The sequence below is a fragment of the Culex quinquefasciatus genome, chromosome 3 (genome assembly GCF_015732765.1).
Source record: "Culex quinquefasciatus strain JHB chromosome 3, VPISU_Cqui_1.0_pri_paternal, whole genome shotgun sequence".
NCBI classification, from domain to species: Eukaryota; Metazoa; Arthropoda; class Insecta; order Diptera; family Culicidae; genus Culex; species Culex quinquefasciatus.
Genome location: NC_051863.1, coordinates 116,596,064 through 116,616,578, shown reverse-complemented (window position 1 = coordinate 116,616,578; position 20,515 = coordinate 116,596,064). Strand labels below are relative to the sequence as shown.

Here is a 20,515-nt window from a genome sequence, read left to right as displayed (position 1 = left end):
CGCTCACGTGAGCTGGTGAGCCAAAGTTGATAGTTGTTTTCCCCTGTTGAATTCAATTGTTAATTGACAAATGTTTATTTTGAGTTTTTAGAATCCGGAGTTTTGACTCAAGGTGGTTTTAAAAACACAAAAAAAAATGTTTTATTGGACCTTTAAAAAAACAGTAGTAAGCTTTATAAAAGTTATTATCATCCCTCATATTCGGAACATTTTAGAGAATGTCCATATTCAAAAAATCATTTATTGAATCTGTAATTGAATATTTTTAGAGACTTGGTAGCGGAAGTGTTAGATATAATTTACTTGACGGAAGAGGAGCCACCCTTTATGTGCTAAAACATAACAATGACAATTTATATTATTTCATTCTAATTGGTTATGAGAAATGAGAAAGAGAAAGATTAACTTTATAAAAATTATCAGCCGTTTCCAAGCACTGAACGATTTATTAAATGGAATGACTTTTGTTTAATGGTTGCTCATTCTGATCTGCACGCTGGAATGGTAGCCAACAAACTGTTTAGGTACATAAAACAGTTTAATTTTATATTTTAATCAACCAATAACATTGAATCGAACTTACCCCAGCTTAAATCTTCTTGAATTATTTCATTGTTTTGTAAGTAAGGTTTACAGACCTTTTGTGTTCACACGCTCATACCCCTCCTTTGTTTCCACTGACATGCTGCGCCTTAAGTACAAAATCTAACTAGGATTGAAAAACAAAAAGTTAAACGGTTCGCGATACTTCCAAAGTGAGCGCGATCGCGAGCGTGGGGCAAACGCGAGCTCATAAAATCGGAGCAAACGTGAGCGCGGGCAAACGTGAGCTAGCTCGCGCAGCGCTCCTCCTCACGAATGAGCGAAATGTGAGCGCTCACGAGCGCGTGAGTGCGTGAGGAACGCAACACTGCCTATAGGGGACCATCCAGAAACCACGTGGTCACTATTTTTGGTAAACACAACCCCTCCCCCCCCCATGGTGGACAATTTCCACCACCACCACCCTTCCGCCCCCCTAAAGAGTCAACGTGGTTTATGGATGGTCCCTAACAGGAGGGGAGAAGTCACATTTGAATCATCACAATAATAGTACAGTCATCCCTCATATTCGGAACAGTTTACAGATCGACCAACGTTCAAAAAATCATAGCAAATCGATAATTGAACTTAATAATTCCCTTTTACCTTCATTTGAAAGCATTTCTTGAGCTCTTTCGAATGCTGTATCGAACAACTGCAATCGTTTACTTTTTTGAAGAAAAACTTTGACCCTTGAAATCCACAAATTCGCAACACTTTTTTCTTACGAATGTAAACAAACTTTGGTTGTCTCCATGAGTACATATTTTTTACAAAATAATGACTTCGCGCACTGAAACCAATAAAACTCAAGCTTAGTAATGTTTAATGAATGGTCTGATAACTTTTTTGTGTGAAAATATCAGTTAAATTCAGGTGTTTCACAATTGTGGGAGGCACAATAACATCCCACAATTATGGAACAGGCAATCTGAAGGCAGTGTTTTGCTGCTCTGCATAAAAAAGTCTTAAAATTCAGATTTTTGTTTGAAAAGTACTACTTTTACTAGTGAAATAGCAAGAGAATATCCAAATAAAGGTCCTAAAATAGTAGGGTCGACAGAAAAGATGCGTTTGGCATGCAATTGACAAATTATCACAAAATTGTTCTGAATTTGAGGGTGTTCCGAATACGTGGGATGACTGTACTTGTGAGTAAATAATTTGTTAAGTTGTTTTTATGGATGAGAAAAAAAGTGGAATAAGAAATTTCAATTAACTGTTTTTGCAGAGCTTTTCCAAAATCAAAATAATCAAGTTGTTAAACAATAACAAATGCTAGAATCATTCCTCAAAACTTTTCAACCCATTTCCTCGTGAAATCATCCCATCCCGTATCATCGCGCATCAGGAAAATGTGATTTCCATTTTCCTGTTGTTTGTTTTTTCCGGCTCCTTTCCTCTAGCTCTTAATTGAGCCATTACGTTAAATGGTTGCAGAAAATTTACAATTCATTTCGTGCTACTGCTGCTACTACTAGCTGATAATGGAGATCTGTACATATTTCTCACCCTGAATGATAAGGGTGAATGTGAGAAAATGTCTCAAGATGGGCCAAATCGAGAAAAGAAAGGCAAGCAGAAGGGTAGTGGGATGGGACGGAAAATGGCGTAGGAAACGAACAAAACAGCTTTTGTGGATAGTGATAATTACGTACGCTTCGTTAGGTGGAGGAAAATCGTGTCTCTTTTATATGCGCACAGACAGCGAAAAGAAAACGCTTGGTTTATTTACAGGACTCTTAGCAGAAAGTGTAAATTTATTCAAACGATAACGGCTTAAGTGTGTGTGTGAGAGAAGGAGATAGAGTACAGAGTGTAAAAAGAGAAAAAGACAACTTTTGTTTTGCGTGTTGAATTGCGACAAGTGTAATCGGTAAGTAATCGGGTCGATAAATACAGATTCCAGTGGATCTTAGTTGTTCGAGATGACTCTTTTTTTTGCATTTTTAGCACGGTTCTGTTTCCTGGACGAGAAGAAATGTGTGTAAGGAAGAGTGAGGTTCTGGTTTACTGGTTGGAGTGTAAAAGATAAAAAAGAAGGTAAAAATAAGAATGAAGATTTTAGCGAGTTGATGAATCTATGTTTGTTTAGTGTTTGACATAACAAATTTAACTACATTTTTTTTGATTCATTTTATTCGTTTAATAGATTGTACTGTAGCAGGCTTTTAACCTTCTGATCACAGATGGAGTTTATTTTCTAAAATCAAATTAATATTTAAGGAAAAAAAAACTCAGCAAGACTACTTTCGATTATACATAGTTGGTTTGGTTCAAACTACTGCTGAAAACTTAAGGGGGAATACTATATAGTTGGACTCAAGGATTATATAGCTTCACTACCAAGGTATGGTTGATGTTTGGTTCCAAAGAATCAAGCAAATTACAGGGTGAAATTGAAAAAAAGTACTAAAATCACAATACCTTGCTGAGTCGCTTTCCGTACCCACTTTTCTTTTTGTGCTTTAGTTGAAGAAAAAGTACAAGAAAGTTATGTCAATATGGTGCTCACAGTAATTAAAACAAAATATTCAATCTAACCAAACTACAGGTACTTTGCCATCTTTCTTTTTGTTGAAGTGGGAAAATTAGGACATACTTAAACATATTCAAATTTATGGGCACAGACCAACTCAACTGTGTTTCATTACTGGTTTTGTTGTAAACAAACATCACTTTTTCATTTGAATGAACCAATTATTAAAAAATGATCAGAATGCAATACGTTTTTTTTAATTGTGTGATTTATAACTGTGTGAATAACCTCTCTTTTCAGATATAAAGTAGACATAATATGTTACATTACATACAGACCAAAATATTTTTTGAAGTCAAGCATAACTATAATTTATTTATACAAAAATGGAGGAAACTCTTAACCAAAATGTAAACAATGTACAAAGATAACCAATAGTTCAAAATGGATAATATTGCATAATGAAGTTTTTTAATTAGGATCAAATGTTTTGAACTAAATCTTTTTGTGTTTTATGATGAACTGTTAACTGGGGCAAGTTGAGACGAATCTGTTTACTTTAATATTTCAAAAATTCAATAAATTCCTGTACAAAAATAAGAAAACATCCAACAAGTGGTATGAGAGCAATAATTTCGCGTAATAAATTTGGTAATTCTCCGCCAACTCACACAGGGGTCCTAAGGGGTAACCTATGTTCCTGATCACGAATCCGAGGCCAGTTTTTTGATATCTCGTAACGAAGAGGCGGTACGACCCCTTCCATTATTTGAAAATTCGAAAAAGACGTGTTTTTTTAATAATTTGTAGCCTAAAATGGTGCTGGTTTGGAAATTTGGTGTAAAAGGAGACTAACAAGTCGAATTGGACGCCCAATTTGATGACTTACTCAGAATTCAGAAAAAACGTATTTCGTCTTCGAAAAACACATAACAATTATTTTCAAAAAATCTGCCGCTTTTGGTTAGGCCGTTGCTAATATTTTTCGAAGTTTATATCGCCCCCCCCCCCTCCATAAAAAATTGACCCAAAAATAAGGGGCAGACAAAACATATTTTTTTCAAAAAACTTTAAAATTTTATCAACGGAAAACAATTCCAAATGCATTTTCCTGCGTTTAAAATCATATTTAGTATATCTGGGATCGATTAAAAATATTTGGATTTTTTGTGAAATTTAAAACACTTTTTTCATTCAAATGTAAATATGTTTTTGCCCCCTATGTCTATATCGTCAGTTGTGTGCTATCTGGTGCTATTCGAGGAAATCGATTTTTAAATTTTGTTGGTAAATAATTTCAAAACTATGAATGATATAGTCAAACTTTTTGAAGCAATCGGTTCGTATACTATCGCTTAACAAACGCTTCAAGTTTCAACTAATTTGGTTACACCAGTTAAAAGATACAGTAAATAATGTAAACAAAAATCTGAAAAGCACGTGTCACAAGTGTGTTTCGAAAGTAAAATTGTACTACGTGTCACAAGTGTGCACAGAATTCCCATACAAACTGAAATAAGCTCAAATCAATGATTAAATCGACTTTATCAGTATATTTTTATACAGCAATTCCATTTGAAAAGAGCCTAAACCGAAAAAAAAGTTCTCCGATCCGGCTCAAAATTTTTCTGGGGGTTCCTTGGCCAAAATAATTAGACCCGTATTTTTTTGTTTGGTTATTAGGGTGACCTACATCGTGATAGGGTGGTTCGAAAAATGGCAATTTTCGTCATTTTTCGCAAAAACCGTTTTTTTTTCTAAAAATCATATCTCCGCGCCATTTCATCCGATTTTAGCTGTCTTAGACGCAAAAGAAAGGTGATGAGTTTGGCTATTTGGGAAAAATAGTAAGAAGTTCCAAAAATCTAGCTTAACTATTGAAAATGTCGTATGAAAACTTAAAATGGCGTTTTGACCGTGTCTGGACCAAAGAGCCTATGTCTGAAAATATTTTTATTGACGATGTCGAACCGTACATATGATTTTTTTAAAATAAAAACTGAGTTTTTCGAAGCGCCATGCGCAAAAACAGGGAAATGACGAAATCGGCAAAAAATCAACTTTTTTCACTTAAACTGCGATAACTTAAAAATTTCAGCGATGACCTATACATGTCTGGGTATCAAAATTTTCGTAATTGAAAGACGCAACGCGTGGCGTGTCAAAAAACTCAGTTTTTTTTTTTTTCAAAAAATCATATCTTGGAAACGTACGGTTCGACATCGCCAATTTTTTTTAAATGATATGTGAAATTTTCCGAGGAATCCGATAAAAATATTTTCAGACATAGGCTCTTTGGTCCAGACACGGTCAAAACGCCATTTTAAGTTTTCATACGACCTTTTCAATAGTTAAGCTAGATTTTTGGAACTTTTTACTATTTTTCACAAATAGCCAAACTCATCACCTTTCTTTTGCGTCTAAGACAGCTAAAATCGGATGAAATGGCGCGGAGGCATGATTTTTCGAAAAAAGTGGTTTTTGCGAAAAATGACGAAAATTGCCATTTTTCGAACCACCCTAGCACGATGTAGGTCACCCCAATGGCCAAACAAAAAAAAAATACGGATTTAATTATTTTGGCCAAGGAACCCCGAGAAAAATTTTGAGCCCGATCGGAGAACTTTTTTTTCGGTTTAGGCTCTTTTCAAATGGTATTGCTGTATAAACAAAAGGTTGCATTGCCTTTAGAAAGTATGTGTGTACATAAATTTGTGAAAAACAAGAAAATTTTTCCACATTTTCCAACAACATGTATGACGTGTCACACTGTCACAAGTGTGCACAATCGTTTTGATGATAAAATGGTCCATGTCACAAGTGTGTATTGCGATATCCGGGAAACGGAAGCGAGTTCCCAAAATCGGGTTAAAGCATCTTGTTGTGTTTGTTAAGTAGAGCAAAACGTCATCATTAACTCATTTTCGACCAAAATGGTCTATGTCCAAGATAGCACACAGATGACGAGTGACGATATGTCAAAATTTGTGTAATTGTCTGTTCTGCAATGTTGTAACATATCAAAACACTTTAAAAAAAATCTCTGTAAAGTAACAAAAACCACGAAAATAAAAAATAAAAAAAATGTTCTTAATGAAACAATACGCTTCTGAGTTATTGTAGATTCGAAAATCATAATAAATTTCATAGATTTTTGAAACTTTTTGTATATTTTTTTAGAAGAAAAATACGTTATTCTGGAGTACGCCATCCAATCGGGCGTCCAATTTTACATAAAAGTCCCTATGACACCAAATTAAAAAAAAAACCATCACTATTTTAGGTTACAAATGATTGGAAAACACGTCTTTTTCGAATGTTCAAAAACGGAAAGGGCCTTGCAAAGTAATAAATAAGCTAAGACGAGTGTCCGGATTTCGAATCTGCTTTTATCAGTGCCCGGGATTTGGGGCACAACAAGGCATTTTAATTTTAAAATATTGGTTAAAATTAGTTAGAATAGGTATACTTTGAATTTTAATTGACTGTTTATAGATCATCTTGGTGTTTTTTTGACAGCAAATCCCAAAATGATATGTGTCTTGATTTCGGATCATGACGTTAAACCGCTCGGTCAGGTTATGCAGTATCAACAGCAATAAGTTTGGGCTGGACAATTAATTCAAATTTGTCCTTTTTTGTGAATGACTGGAAAGGAAGGAATAATCAACATTAAATAAAGTTGAGTCTGAGCCCTAATTTCCATCTTTTGAAGTCTAACAAAATGTTTGAATTTTCTCAAATTTTTTGAAAGTTGTAATTTTCTGGTTTGGTGGAGCCGCCTGATACTTCATCAAACCATCATCCTTTTACAGTCCATCATGTGGCTCCATTAAACGCACCTGTGAATCAAGTAGCTGTAGCTGTGAATTGCTCTTGCAACTAACATCGACGCCCGCGTGCGTAAACGAGTGTTCTAATTTTCACAAACATTGAGTTGATCTGTGCTGAATAAAAAAAGTTCTTTATTTCAGTGTTCAAAGCGTTTATTCATAGCGATTCTGTTCAAGCATTCCATAGTTCTTAATTCCTTAGGATTCCAAGACTTGGCAGGACTGTACAAGCACGAACACGGAGACACACACAGAGGGTTTGTTGAGTGATTTATAGTGTAGTTTTGTGTGTGGGTGTGTGTTTGTGTGTTTGTGTTCTGTTAACTTACACAAGCTTCAATGTCTTCGTCGTGATGGTCTCGGGACATGGACGCCGTGGTGTCCGCTGTGCACCGACTTCGACCCGGGCAGGTCCCGTGCTGCGAGCCACTTCCACTGCAAACGGACTTGTAGCCCCGACTTCGCGAGAACAGCTTCTGGCGATTCTTTTGGCTAAGCCGCGGATGAGAATGATGATGGTGGTGCTGCTGTTGCTGCGGTTGCTGATGAGATCTAAAGTGACCAAAGACGCCCGACCCAGGTGGTCGCTGGCCACAGAACGACGATTGTGACGTCATCGAGGGACGATCCCGCGACTGGGAGAAACTTCCGAGGGCTGACGGTCGCCGATGGTAGTGGCCGTGATGGTGCTGATTTGGCTGCAGTGGCTGAAGGGGTTGATGCGGTTGGTCCAGCTGTTCCGAGCATTGGCGCGACAGTAGCGATGGCTGTGAGGGCCGCCTCGGGCCCTTGGGTGGCGTCGACGTCAACGGGTGTGGCTGCGTTTCCTGTTCCTGCGAGAGTGTCGTCATGGTCGTTGGCTGGGAGTTTACGTGGAAACCCCCACCGCCTTGGGGATCCGAATGCCCCGGATGCTAGCTGTCCACCTCGGCCCGGTGGAGCAGCGCAAACTGGCAACCGCAATCGCGGGAGTGCGGCCGGGACAGGATGGGACATTGGAAGCAACGGTCCAGCAGGTTGCAGCTGTCACACCGTGGAATGCACTGTTGGATACAAACGCACACTGTAGCGGTAGAGTTCGGGGGGTGGAGGCACTCTTGCTTTTGTTTTATTTTTTGGTTGCGTTCTGGAATTGTGAGTGTGCAGTGGAAATTCTCCTCTTTTTTTCTGTGTGTGTTTATGTACATTTGGTATGCTACAAGACACATGTGTTTGTGTGATGACTGTGTGTGTGTGTTCAAGAATTCTCTGTTGTGGTTCATTTTTAATTACAAACATGCTTGGCGCTTTGGTTTATTTTCTTTTCTCATTTTTGTTATTGCTGGTGTATGCAACGAGCTTTATTTTTAATGCTTCGTTCGCCGTTATCTAATAAGGTGTTGTGCATTTGTTAGGTTTGTTGTAGGTGTTATAAGGTATGTAACGGAGTCTTGATTTGCTAATATAATCATTGGCAAAACGTATGGTGAGTTCATCACGTGATGAAATTTACATATTATAATGTAACAAAATGGTCGAATATTGCGGGTATTTCAGAGCATGACCCCTTAGGTGTACTGTGCTCGAATCCCGAATATGAGTTTGATTGGTTACGACAGGACCTGGCGCTTTGACTTTGAAGTTTAAATGGGATTTAACCCGTCAAATCGGTGCAATTTTGTTTTTGCCAGTTTTTACCCCTTTAACGATTTTAGCATTTTTAAAAAACTTCACAAGCTCTAAGAGTGCGAAAAGATTCGTCCACTATTTAAAATGTCAAAGAATTTATAACATCTCCACTGAAAACATCAACATTTTCTTAAAACTCTTCTGGCAGCTCTATCAGCTTGTTTGATTGCATGAGCGTCGCGACGCCTACCCTGAATGATTTCTGCCGCAGCAGCAAGTGCTGCCAGAAGAAAGGGAAGAAAAAGTTGAAGTTTTCAGCGATTGAAGAATTAATAACATCTGAGCAGTTCTCTACAGAATCGGTCTTTTTTCGTCAATTTTAATTTTTGTATTTTTTAATCCGGCTGAAACTTTGTAGTTGCCTTCGGTATGTCCAAAGAAGCCATTTTGCATCATTAGTTTGTCCATATAATTTTCCATACAAATTTGGCAGCTGTCCATACAAAAATGATATGTGAAAATTAAAAAATCTGTATCTTTTGAAGGAATATTTTGATCGATTTGGTGTCTTGGACAAAGTTGTAGGTATGGATACGGACTACACTGGAAAAAAAATAATACACAGTAAAAAAAATTTGGTGATTTTTTTATTTAACTTTTTATCACTAAAACTTGAATGACAAAAAACCCAATTTAATTTTTTTTATTTTTTTATTTGTTTTAGAGGACATAAAATGCCAACTTTTCAGAAATTTCCAGGTTGTGCAAAAAATCATTGACCGAGTTATGATTTTTTTAATCAATACTGATTTTTTTTTTTCAAAAAACGAAATTTTGGTCGCAAAATTTTTTATCTTCATTTTTCGATGTAAAATTGAATTTGCAATCAAAAAGTACTCTAGTGAAATATTGATAAAGTGCACCGTTTTCAAGTTATAGCAATTTTTATGTGAGTTTTTTGAAAATAGTCGCAGTTTTTCATTTTTAAAATTCGTGCACATGCCCACTTTTGAAAAAAATATTTTTGAAAAGCTGAGAAAATTCTCTATATTTTGCTTCTTCGGACTTTGTTGATACGACCTTTAGTTGCTGAGATATTGCAATGCAAAGGTTTAAAAACAGGAAAATTGATGTTTTCTAAGTCTCACCCAAACAGCCCACCATTTTTCAATGTCGATATCTCAGCAACTAATGTTCCGATTTTCAATGTTAGAATATGAAACATTTGTGAAATTTTCTGATCTTTTTGAAAACAATATTTTCAAAATATTCAAATCAAGACTAACATTTCAAAATGGCCAAACTTTCAATATTACGCCCTTTTAAAATGTTAGTCTTGATTTAAAATTTTTGAAAATATTGTTTTCGAAAAGATCGGAAAATTTAAATTTTTTGAAAAAATCAGTATTGATTAAAAAAATTATAACTCGATCAATGATTTTTTGCACAACCTGGAAATTTCTCAAAAGTTGGCATTTTATGTCCTCTAAAACATATCTAAAAATAATAAAAAAAAAATAAAAATAGTGTTTTTTTGTAAATCAAGTTTTAGTGATAAAAAGTTAAATAAAAAAAACACCAATTTTTTTTACAGTGTATTATTTTTTTCCAGTGTAGTCCGTATCCATACCTACAACTTTGCCGAAGACACCAAATCGATCAAAACAATTTTTCAAAAGATACACATTTTTGAATTTTCATACATCATTTTTGTATGGACAGCTGCCAAATTTGTATGGAAAAATATGTGGAGAATTGAATGATGCAAAATGGCTTCTTTAGGCATATCGAAGGCACCAAAAAAGTTTCAGTCGGATTAAAAAATCGAATGACCGAAATCCTAGAGAACTGCTCATCTGTAACATTCTGAATATTTGAATAATCTTCTCGCACTCTTCGGCAAAGTTGTTCCCTGGAACACGAACTATGATCTACTGATAATTCTACGGGTTAGGTCCCATTTAAAATTCAAAGTCAATGCGCCAGGTCCTGTCGCAACCAATCAAGCTCATATTTGGGATGCGGGATCAGCACACCTAGGAGATCATGACCTGGAACTTGATTTGATTACAGTCCAGTTTTTTCTCATTCTTGATAACAAATTCTAGTTCAACGAAGTTCCAAAAAAAGAGAGAGAAAGGGGGGAAGAGGGAGGTTTTGAAAAAAAAATTCGATTGTTAAATCTAAGAAATGGTAAACAGTAGGTACACCATTGATCCAAATTTTGTGACTTTTCTTTCTGCCAACATGTTTAAATTTAGATTCAGGTGCTTCACAGCAATTTCTTAAATACCCATTTTCCACAATAAATCAACACATAAAAAGAAAACCCTTAACAAAGAAGGTCAAGTTTTGACCCTAACAAGAACCTTTTCAAGCAAAACGGAACCGTCTATTTCCGGTGCTTCTAGCAGCAACGTAGACTTGCATTGTCAGCGCGTGCCGCTGAAAAAGGGCACTTTTTTTTGAACAAATTTGTGCCACCGTCATCCGTTCCGCTAACAACCAAACCCGTTTGCAAAGGCCAATGTCCAGAAGGAAAGGGATTTTTATTGTACGAAAAAGGGCAGTACCTTGTACACATAGTTACGATAGCGCAGAGGACAGCACACCGGAAAATGCTCGTAAAATTGTTGAATACAGTTCCTCACACACACAGAGTGAGAAAGAGAGGGAAAACGCAAATGAATCGTTTGACCGTGGCGCGCGTTCTATTCCGCATGTCTCTGTATAGAAGAGGCCGTGGTGTGGCAAGGCGGAAAAGCCAAACGGAAAACGGAGAAAATGTTAAACACATTTTTCATCCTTTCGCCCTTTGTTGGGGGTGTGTTTGTGTGCTAGGTCGAGGAAACAAATCATAACTTGTTTTTCATCGAAGAAAGGACATTTGACCATGGTCGTATGTTTTTGGTTGCTTTTTATTGGGGAAAAGTTTTTGCTACCAGTATTTGGTTTTTCGAATTTTACGACTTGAATTGTTCCCAGAAGAGTCATATGGGCGGTCATAAAAATGTGTGCATTATTGGGTGGACAAGCTGCCGTTGATTCAGCAGTAGAAATATATTTTCAAACTGGAAAAGAAAAAAAAACTTGCTTCCTAAATTCAATCAAATTAGTTCAACATGTGTTGTGTGTTTTCAATTTCTCTGATAAATTACATCACAATCCTCTCTTTAATCAAACCCCACAGACTCCAACGAAACTTTTCCTTCCTTTCAAAAATTTCAATCCATTCGTTTGTTTCGTTTCGCTTGGAAGCAAAATTAAAAATCACTGGTTCGTGGCGTGCCCTTCTCGAAGAAAAAACAAATCCAAGACTTTATCCAATCAATGCTGCTACAAAAAAACGCAACGTCAAGCAAAAACAAAATGCGCTGTTCTTACGAAGTCTAGAGCCAATGTTCGCTCTGCACCCTTTTCAAGCCACAAATCAAAATTGAACCCGAAGTCGAGGGAGATTGACCCGAGCGTCTTGGTGGTATATTTTTGCTTCGCCAGTTGGATTGTAATTCAATTATGGCAGAATTTATTCTTTATTAGTTTACCAATCAAACACAGAGAAACCCGTGTTGGTCGATAAATACTCGAATGGTGGCGGAACCAGTTGTTTTTATAAGCTGATTGGGTTGTTAAATATGGTTCGATTTTTTCTTGAAATTAATAGTCATTTGAATAACATTGTTTACAGAAGCTTAATTCTTCATAACTCAATGAAATTTTGCAGATCTAGATTTTAGGCCGTTGCAAATACTTTTTGAAGTTTATGTCCCTCGACTTTTACTTATGTTGAGAAAAAAATACACATAACATTACAAGTCATGGTATTAACATTTGAATAAAAATAAAAAAAATCAGTTGTTTTGCAATCATTAGTTTTGAAAATATTTGCTTTGTAAAAAAACTTCGTACACTCCTTGCAAACTATACATGTTTTATAATGGAACATGAGTTTGACAATAACCTAGTACTACGTTTTGTTCAGAAACTCATTTTGCTCATTTTGTAATGAAAAAAAACTCCTGAAACGATAATTTCACTAAAAATCATCTAATTTGTTATAATTAGCCACTAAAACTGTAAATCGGTTAAATTTACATTTTTGATTTGGTTGACACATGGTGGGGTCCTTTGCTGTGACCAAAGAAGCCATTTTGTTCCATTGGGTCACCCATACAAGGCTTAATACAATTTTGCAAATGTCCAGATAAAAATGAAAAAAAAAACATTGGGTCTTGGGGTGAGATTGGGTCATACAAATTTCAGCATTTTTGTATGACCCAATCTCACCCCCAGACCCAACGTCATCTCTGATGACGGTATGAAAATATTCGAAAATCTATAACTTTTGAGGGAATCTGATCGATTAGGTGTCTTCGGTCATGTTGTAGGTATTGAAGAGGATTATTCAGAAAAAATAGATACACGGAAAAAAATGTCGACCTTGAAAAAAAATCTAAATTTCGCAAGTAATAATTTTTTAAATTTTTTTATATGTTTTAGTGAACAAAATCGCAACTTTGAAGCAATAGAGAAGAATGCTCAAAAAATTTCAACATTGCAAATTGGATCTTAAGTTGCTAAGATATTGGCATTAGATAGTGTGGGAATGTTTGGGTGAGACAGACAAACTTCAATTTTCTTGTTTCTTTTTCATTTATTCGCTGTCTTTCAGCAACCAGAGGTCCAATCTTCAATGTCTCTTGAGCAATTTTGTTGGAAATTTTCTCAACTTAAAAAAAAATATTTTCGTGCATGGACAATCATGGACTATTTAGAAAAAATCTATAAACGTGAGTTTTTTCAGTTAAAATTGAAATTTTAGGAGGCTTTATCAAAAAATCATTAGAGTACCGTCATCATGGGTGACATTGGGTCTGGGGTGAAATTGGGTCATACAAATTTCAGCATTTTTGTATGACTCAATCACACTCCCAGACCCAATGTAACCCCTGATGGCGGCACGTTTCGATAGCAAATTAGAATTTGCATTAAAAACTTTAGTTGAAGAAGTATGTGGATGACCTGGTACTAGCGCTACCTCCGGAAAAGGTAGACGAAGTACTGGGAGTCTTCAACGGTTTTAACAACAGCCTCCAGTTTCCTTGTGAGGTCGAACACGATCGAAGGTTACCATTTCTTGACATGGTTCTGGTTCGTCAGCCTGACCAGACCATAAAAACTGAATGGTACTGTAAGCCAATGGCCTCATGACGGTTCATTGACTTCTTCTCCAGCCACCCACTACACATGAAGACGAACATGGTAAGCAACTTCATCAGACGGGTAAGAGAATTCCACAAGTCACGTTGGCCACAAGGAATGAACGCACGGTCAAGGCCGTCTTCAGTAACACCAAGGATACAATCCCCAAAGAGATGCGGTCAAAGGTCATTTACCGCATCCCCTGCCGAGACTGTAAATCCAGCTATGTAGGACTAACATCGAACTTCCTGAAAACACGGATGAGCGGACACCGCTCGGACGTTACGAAGCTGGACACCTTGACGGACGGAGCCGATCAGCAGGAATTGGCCGTCTACGAATTAGAGCGGCTAAAGAAAAGACCGCTCTGATCACCCACTGCATGGAACAGCAACACCGCTTCAATCTGGAGGAGGTCAAGATCGTTGATCAACACCGGAGAGTAAGTGCGCTGCCGATCTTGGAAGTTTGCCATATTGTCAACACGGAGAAGACCGTAAACAAACGGTCTGACACGGACAAACTCAGTTCGATCTATGCAAGGGTCTTACACACACTTAAAAACTGTAATTTACTACACAACACACAAACACAACAACCCTCCACTAATGTCAATTCGCGATTAAAAGCTCAAAAATTCCGACAGATGGCGCAAAGCATCGAGGAATGACGATTCAAATTTTCGCTGTTCGGTTACATAGGAATGCAAACTTAAAATTGAGTTTACAGCTCTTAGAACAACTTTTGAGAAAAAATTCAAGTAGTACGAGTGTAAACTTTTTGCCCTCTATAAATTAACGCAATAAAAAAAAATTGGATTTTTTTTTTTAAAAATAATATTGTTTAAAATGATAGAGCATCAAAAGTTAACAAAGTATCAGCTCGAATTTTTGCTCAAAAGTTGTTTTGAACGCTGGAATTTAACAAAACAGAATTCGCATACATAACCTCAAAGGGCGGAAATTTCAATCGACATTCTTCGCTCTGTTCTGCTACTCAACACTAGGTGTCGCATGTCGTTTGGCTCTTGAACGGCAATAGTAACCCCCAATAGTTTGTTGCCCAAAATAATACCCACTGTCCATACCCAACAGATATCTCAATGCATAAGATTTGACCGTTGTTCCGCCATAGTTGAACACGAATTCAGCGAAAGTGTTTTTTAGAACTTTTTCGGTGCTAAAGTGTTCTATTACAGTTAGTTTTGTTTTGTTGTACTGCAACCTTTTTTCTTGGATAGTATTTAATCTAAATTTGTATTAAGCACAGCCGATTGATGCTAGTTGTCCCTCAGGATGTGACTGTTTTTGTTGTATTACTAAAGCCACCTGACAAAAGACGAACCATTTTTTGTAAGATTTTTTTGTTCGCTTTGTGTAATTTAGTAAAAAAAAGTAAATCTTTCCCAGTTCCTGAGGGGAACACCCTTGAAGAGTATTGGGGCCGGCATTTACAAAGCGGATTCAGTGGCAGTTTCATTCTCAACTTAATGTTAGGGTTAATGATAACATTCCATAGGTCGCCTCCCTAAGGTGTCGTGATAAGGTCCAGTTTGTGACGATACACTACCTTCCCATTACTAAGCAATCGATTCCAGAAGGGAAAAGATCACCAATTGTGTTGGTCCGAGCCGGGATTTGAACCCCGATCTACCGCTTACGAGGCGGAAGCGTTACCACTGGGCTACGTGGCTCGGTCTTTGTGTAATTTATGTATGTTTTAATTTAACCATGTATTATGTCTTGTTTGTAGAACCCTTGAAAATGATATTATATATATCGAAACGTCGGGCATAAAAAACAAAAATTTCGTTTTACTTGCTACTGGGACTGATAAGCCGAGAACTAAATTTGAGAATTGATCCATAAGTCGATAGCACTCTTCTGTTGAAAATAATTGTTTGACTAAAATTTCTATTTGTTTCCAAAAAAATATCATTTTTTCAAAAAAAATCACTCGGTTGCATTTTTTTTTCTATACTTCTCTATGGCTCAATAGTTTATTGTTAATTGAAATTAAACAAACGAATTTTGGGAAATGCATTTATTTGTTTTTTTTTGTAATTTCCTCAAATTTCCAAGTTATTTGAACAGTCCTTTACTTCTTCTATACAAAACATAAAAATGATCGTAATCGTTGAAACTTTTTGCAAAAAATGTAAATCCTGAGATATTAAAAAAAAAACTAAAAAAAACTGCGAGCATTTTTATCACTTTTCATATGAAAAATGTTGTCGTGCTATCTTGACACATGAAAATTGATGTAAGTGCGACAGTTGGCCAAAGAGATTTCAGGTGAAAACACGTTTGACCCAGGTACTAGCTCGACTACCGCAAATATGTTTAATTATATTTCGGGACTCCGGCAACCAAATTCAATTAAACTTAAAGGACAAAGCACAGAATGGTCAAACAAACAAAACGATTTAACGTAAATATTGCGGGCACTATTTTTTGTTTATTCAAGGTCAAACATCAAAACGCGTTTTTATCGGGACGCCAAAAAACCGATATACGACAAGATAGCACGATAGTAAAAATCATGAATCCACAAACGTGATTTCACTGTTCTTGAATGTGATTGAACCAATCCATTAACTTTGTGCGAAGCTCAATTTCACAGATTCATGAAATTATGTTGCAATAAGGACCCTTGCCTTGATCCCAAGGTTAAATCCGTTGAACTTGATCCTACTCGCAAGAGGGTACAAATTGTTTCGTTGGCAGTCAAGAATAAACATCCCAAAAAACACCTCGCTCAAGCAAAAAACAACAAAAAATCCCAGTACTGCGATCCTGCTAGCCTTTTTTTTTTTTTTTTTTTTTAATTTATATTTATTCAAATTTCTTTTCCATGTACATTCATTCAGTTAAAATATTTTTGAGTGTCCAATCACAAACGATGACTTTTCACCTCAATTTTAAATACTAGCAACTTTCATTTATTCATGAAATATTGTAGCTTTCGCTATTCAGTGATTTCAAATGTAGGAGGTCCTACATGTACAAAAGGGAAAAGGGATACCTTAAAACTAACTTATAAACTATATAAAGAGCGGATCAATGCAGCTGAAGACTGCAATGATTTTTGTCGAAATGCATCAATTATCTTATTGGACATAACATCCAAAGTGTCAACTTCGGCTAATTGATGAAGTTCACTGGTGCTGAACCAGGGAGGAAGTTTCAGAATCATTTTCAGAATTTTGTTCTGAATCCTCTGAAGTTTTTCTTCCTGGTTAAGCAACAGCTTGTCCAGATCGGCACAGCATAAAGCATGGCAGGTCTGAAAATTTGTTTATAAATTAACAGTTTATTCTTGAGACAAAGTCTAGAATTCCTGTTTATAAGTGGATACAAACATTTAATATATTTGTTACATTTAACCTGGATACTTTCAATGTGATCCTTGTAAGTAAGGTTTTGTCAAAACCAAGTCCAAGATATTTCACTTGATCCTCCCACTTTAAATTTACCTCATTCATCTTTATAATGTGATGACTTTTGGTTTAAGAAAATCAGCCCTTGGTTTGTGAGGGAAAATAATAAGTTGAGTTTTTGCAGCATTTGGAGTTATTTTCCATTCTTTCAAATAAGAATTGAAAATATCCAAGCTTTTTTGTAATCTTCTTGTGATGACACGAAGGCTTCTGCCTTTGGCGGAGATGCTTGTGTGAAAGTGATTTCTGACATCCTGGGGGCAAATCAGGCAAGTCAGAAGTAAAAATATTGTATAAAATTGGACCCAAAATGCTTCCTTGAGGGACGCCAGCACGTACAGGTAGTTGATCAGATTTGCTATTCTGATAACATACCTGCAGAGTACGATCCGTCAAATAATTTTGAATAATTTTCACGATATAAATCGGAAAATTAAACCTTTTCAATTTCGCAATCAAACCTTTATGCCAAACACTGTCAAATGCTTTTTCTATGTCTAGAAGAGCAGCGCCAGTAGAATAGCCCTCAGATTTGTTGCTTCGAATTAAATTTGAAACTCTCAACAACTGATGAGTAGTTGAATGCCCAAGGCGAAATCCAAACTGCTCATCAGCGAAAATTGAATTTTCATTAATGTGCGTCATCATTCTATTAAGAATTATTCTTTCGAATAATTTACTAATAGATGAAAGCAAACTAATGGGCCGATAGCTTGAGGCTTCAGCAGGATTTTTATCCGGTTTCAAAATCGGAATTACTTTGGCATTTTTCCAACTACTGGGAAAATATGCCAAATCAAAACATTTGTTGAAAATTTTGACCAAGCTACTTAAAGTTGCTTCTGGTAATTTTTAATTAAAATGTAAAAATGCCATCCTCACCAGGGGCTTTCATATTTTTAATTTTTTGATAATAGATTTTATTTCATTCAGATCCGTATTAAAAACTTCATCTGATGAAAATTCTTGTTCAACAATATTCTGAAATTCTATTGAAATTTGATTTTCAATAGGACTCAAAACATTCAAGTTGAAATTATGAGCACTCTCAAACTGCTGAGCAAGTTTTGAGCTTTTTCCCCATTAGTTAATAGAATATTATCACCATCTTTTAAAGAAGGGATGGGTTTTGAGGTTTCTTAAGAACCTTTGAAAGTTTCCAAAAGGTTTGGAATAAGGTTTAATTTGTTCGACATCTCTTGCGAACTTTTCATTTCGCAGGAGAGTGAATCTGTGGTCAATAACCTTTTGCAAATCTTTTGAATTCGCTTCAGTGCAGGATCACGAGAACGTTGATACTGTCTTCGGCGAACATTTTTCAGACGAATCAGAAGCTGAAGATCGTCATCAATAATGGGAGAATCAAATTTGACTTGGACTTTAGGAATAGCAATATTCCTAGCATCCAAAATTGCATTAGTTAAAGATTCCAAGGCTGAATCAATATCAGCTTTGGTTTCTAAAACAAAATCATGATTTAAATTATTCTCAATATGATGCTGATACCTGTCCCAATTAGCTTTGTGGTAATTAAACACAGAACTATTGGGTCTGGTAACTGCTTCATGAGAAAGTGAAAAAGTTACTGGAAGGTGATCAGAATCAAAATCAGCATGAGTCACTAAAGGACCACAATACTGACTTTGATTTGTCAAAACCAAATCAATTGTTGATGGATTTCTAACAGAAGAAAAGCAAGTTGGCCCATTCGGGTATAAAACCGAATAAAGACCAGAAGTGCAATCTCTGAACAGAATTTTACCATTGGAATTTACTTTTGAATTATTCCAAGATTGGTGTTTGGCATTAAAATCACCGATGATCAAAAATCGAGATCTATGCCGAGTAAGTTTATTCAAATCCCCTTTGAAATAATTTTTATTTTCCCCAGTGCATTGGAAAGGCAAATATGCAGCTGCAATCATAATTTTCCCAAAAGAAGTTTCAAGTTCAATGCCCAAACTTTCAATAACTTTTAACTTAAAGTCACGTAACGTGCTATAAGTCATACTACGGTGGATAACTATTGCAACTCCACCGCCATTTCGATTCATTCGGTTATTAGTTATAACTTTATAATCTGGATCACTTTTCAAATAAGTGCCAGTTTTTAAAAATGTTTCGGTTATAACAGCAACATGCACGTTATGAACTCGTAAAAGTTGAAAAATTCATTTTCTTTCGCTTTTAAAGAGCGAGCATTAAAATTCATAATATTGATGGAATTACTTAGATCCATGATTAAACTTCAGGGTAAGAACAACATCATTCGCAAATTTTAATCCAATCTGGATTGCTTCCATCATGGATGTAGCATTACTCATTGTTTGAATCAAACCAAACAGTGAGTTTTGCAAAAAGTCATTTTTCAAACGTAACATCGCCGAGATCAGAAGATCCCAAAGCGTTGCCAGCAGAAAATTTTTCAAATGAGATTTGAGGTACCTGCCCAATTTCAGAAAGATTGGTAGAGGATTTAAAATTCGTGGATGAACCCGAAACGACGTTAGCATAAGAAATGCCATTGTTGTTACCTAACTTTTCCACGGTAGGGGTATTTCTAGAATTGTTCGAGTGAGACAGCACGAACGTTTGATTTAAAGATGCAGGTACAACCTGACTTTGAGAAAATTTCGGTTTGGATTTCGGCTGATGCTTAGCACGAGAATCCAAAACCTTTTTTCTGATGGGGCAATCCCAAAAATTTGATTTGTGATTTTCACCACAATTTGCACATTTAAATTGGGTGACTTCTTTCACGGGACAATTGTCCTTGTCGTGAGAAGAATCCCCGCAAACCATGCATTTTGGAACCATGGCGCAATGATCAGTACCGTGACCGAATGCCTGGCAACGCCGGCACTGGGTCAGATTCTGGCCATTACCGCCATGTTTCTTAAAATGCTCCCACTTTACCCGTACATGGAACAAAAACTGTACTTTGTCCAAAAGTTTCAAATTGTTGATTTCATTTCTGTTGAAATGAATCAGATAAAATTGTGAAGTCAAACCAAAGCGAGAAATATTCCCGTTTGATTTTTTCTTCATTGGTATTACTTGGGATGGGGCAAAGCCAAGCAACACCTTAAGTTCGTTTTTGATCTCATCCACCGACAAGTCGTTGGAGAGACCTTTCAAGACCGCCTTGAATGGCCGAGCATTCTTGGTCTCATACGTGTAGAAATTGTGTTTGTGGTTTTTCAAATAACCAACAAAAGTTTGGTGATCTTGTAAAGATTCCGTCAACAAGCGACATTCTCCTCTTCGACCAAGCTGGAACGAAACCTTCAAATTGCAAGTTTCCTTGCAATTCTTCAGTTGCGTTCGAAAGCTGGCCAAATCGGAGACGGAAGTCACTACAATTGGCGGAGC

At 36.4% G+C, this 20,515-nt stretch overlaps 1 protein-coding gene across 9 annotated transcripts in view; it reads right to left on the bottom strand.

The window, feature by feature from the left end:
- LOC6035628 overlaps positions 1–20,515 on the bottom strand; it is a 365,398-nt gene that overhangs the window by 49,651 nt on the left and 295,232 nt on the right. For 2 of the 9 annotated variants that reach the window (XM_038262385.1, XM_038262386.1), the window contains exon 1: positions 7,224–7,875. The exons of 6 other annotated variants lie outside the window; for them this stretch is intronic. In XM_038262385.1, the coding sequence (XP_038118313.1) occupies positions 7,224–7,745 (522 nt within the window). In that variant the 5' untranslated portion in view covers positions 7,746–7,875. Of the gene's footprint in view, positions 1–3,009; positions 3,049–7,223; positions 7,876–20,515 lie in introns of those variants that run through there. One more of the 9 variants, XM_038262384.1, reaches the window with a different exon arrangement.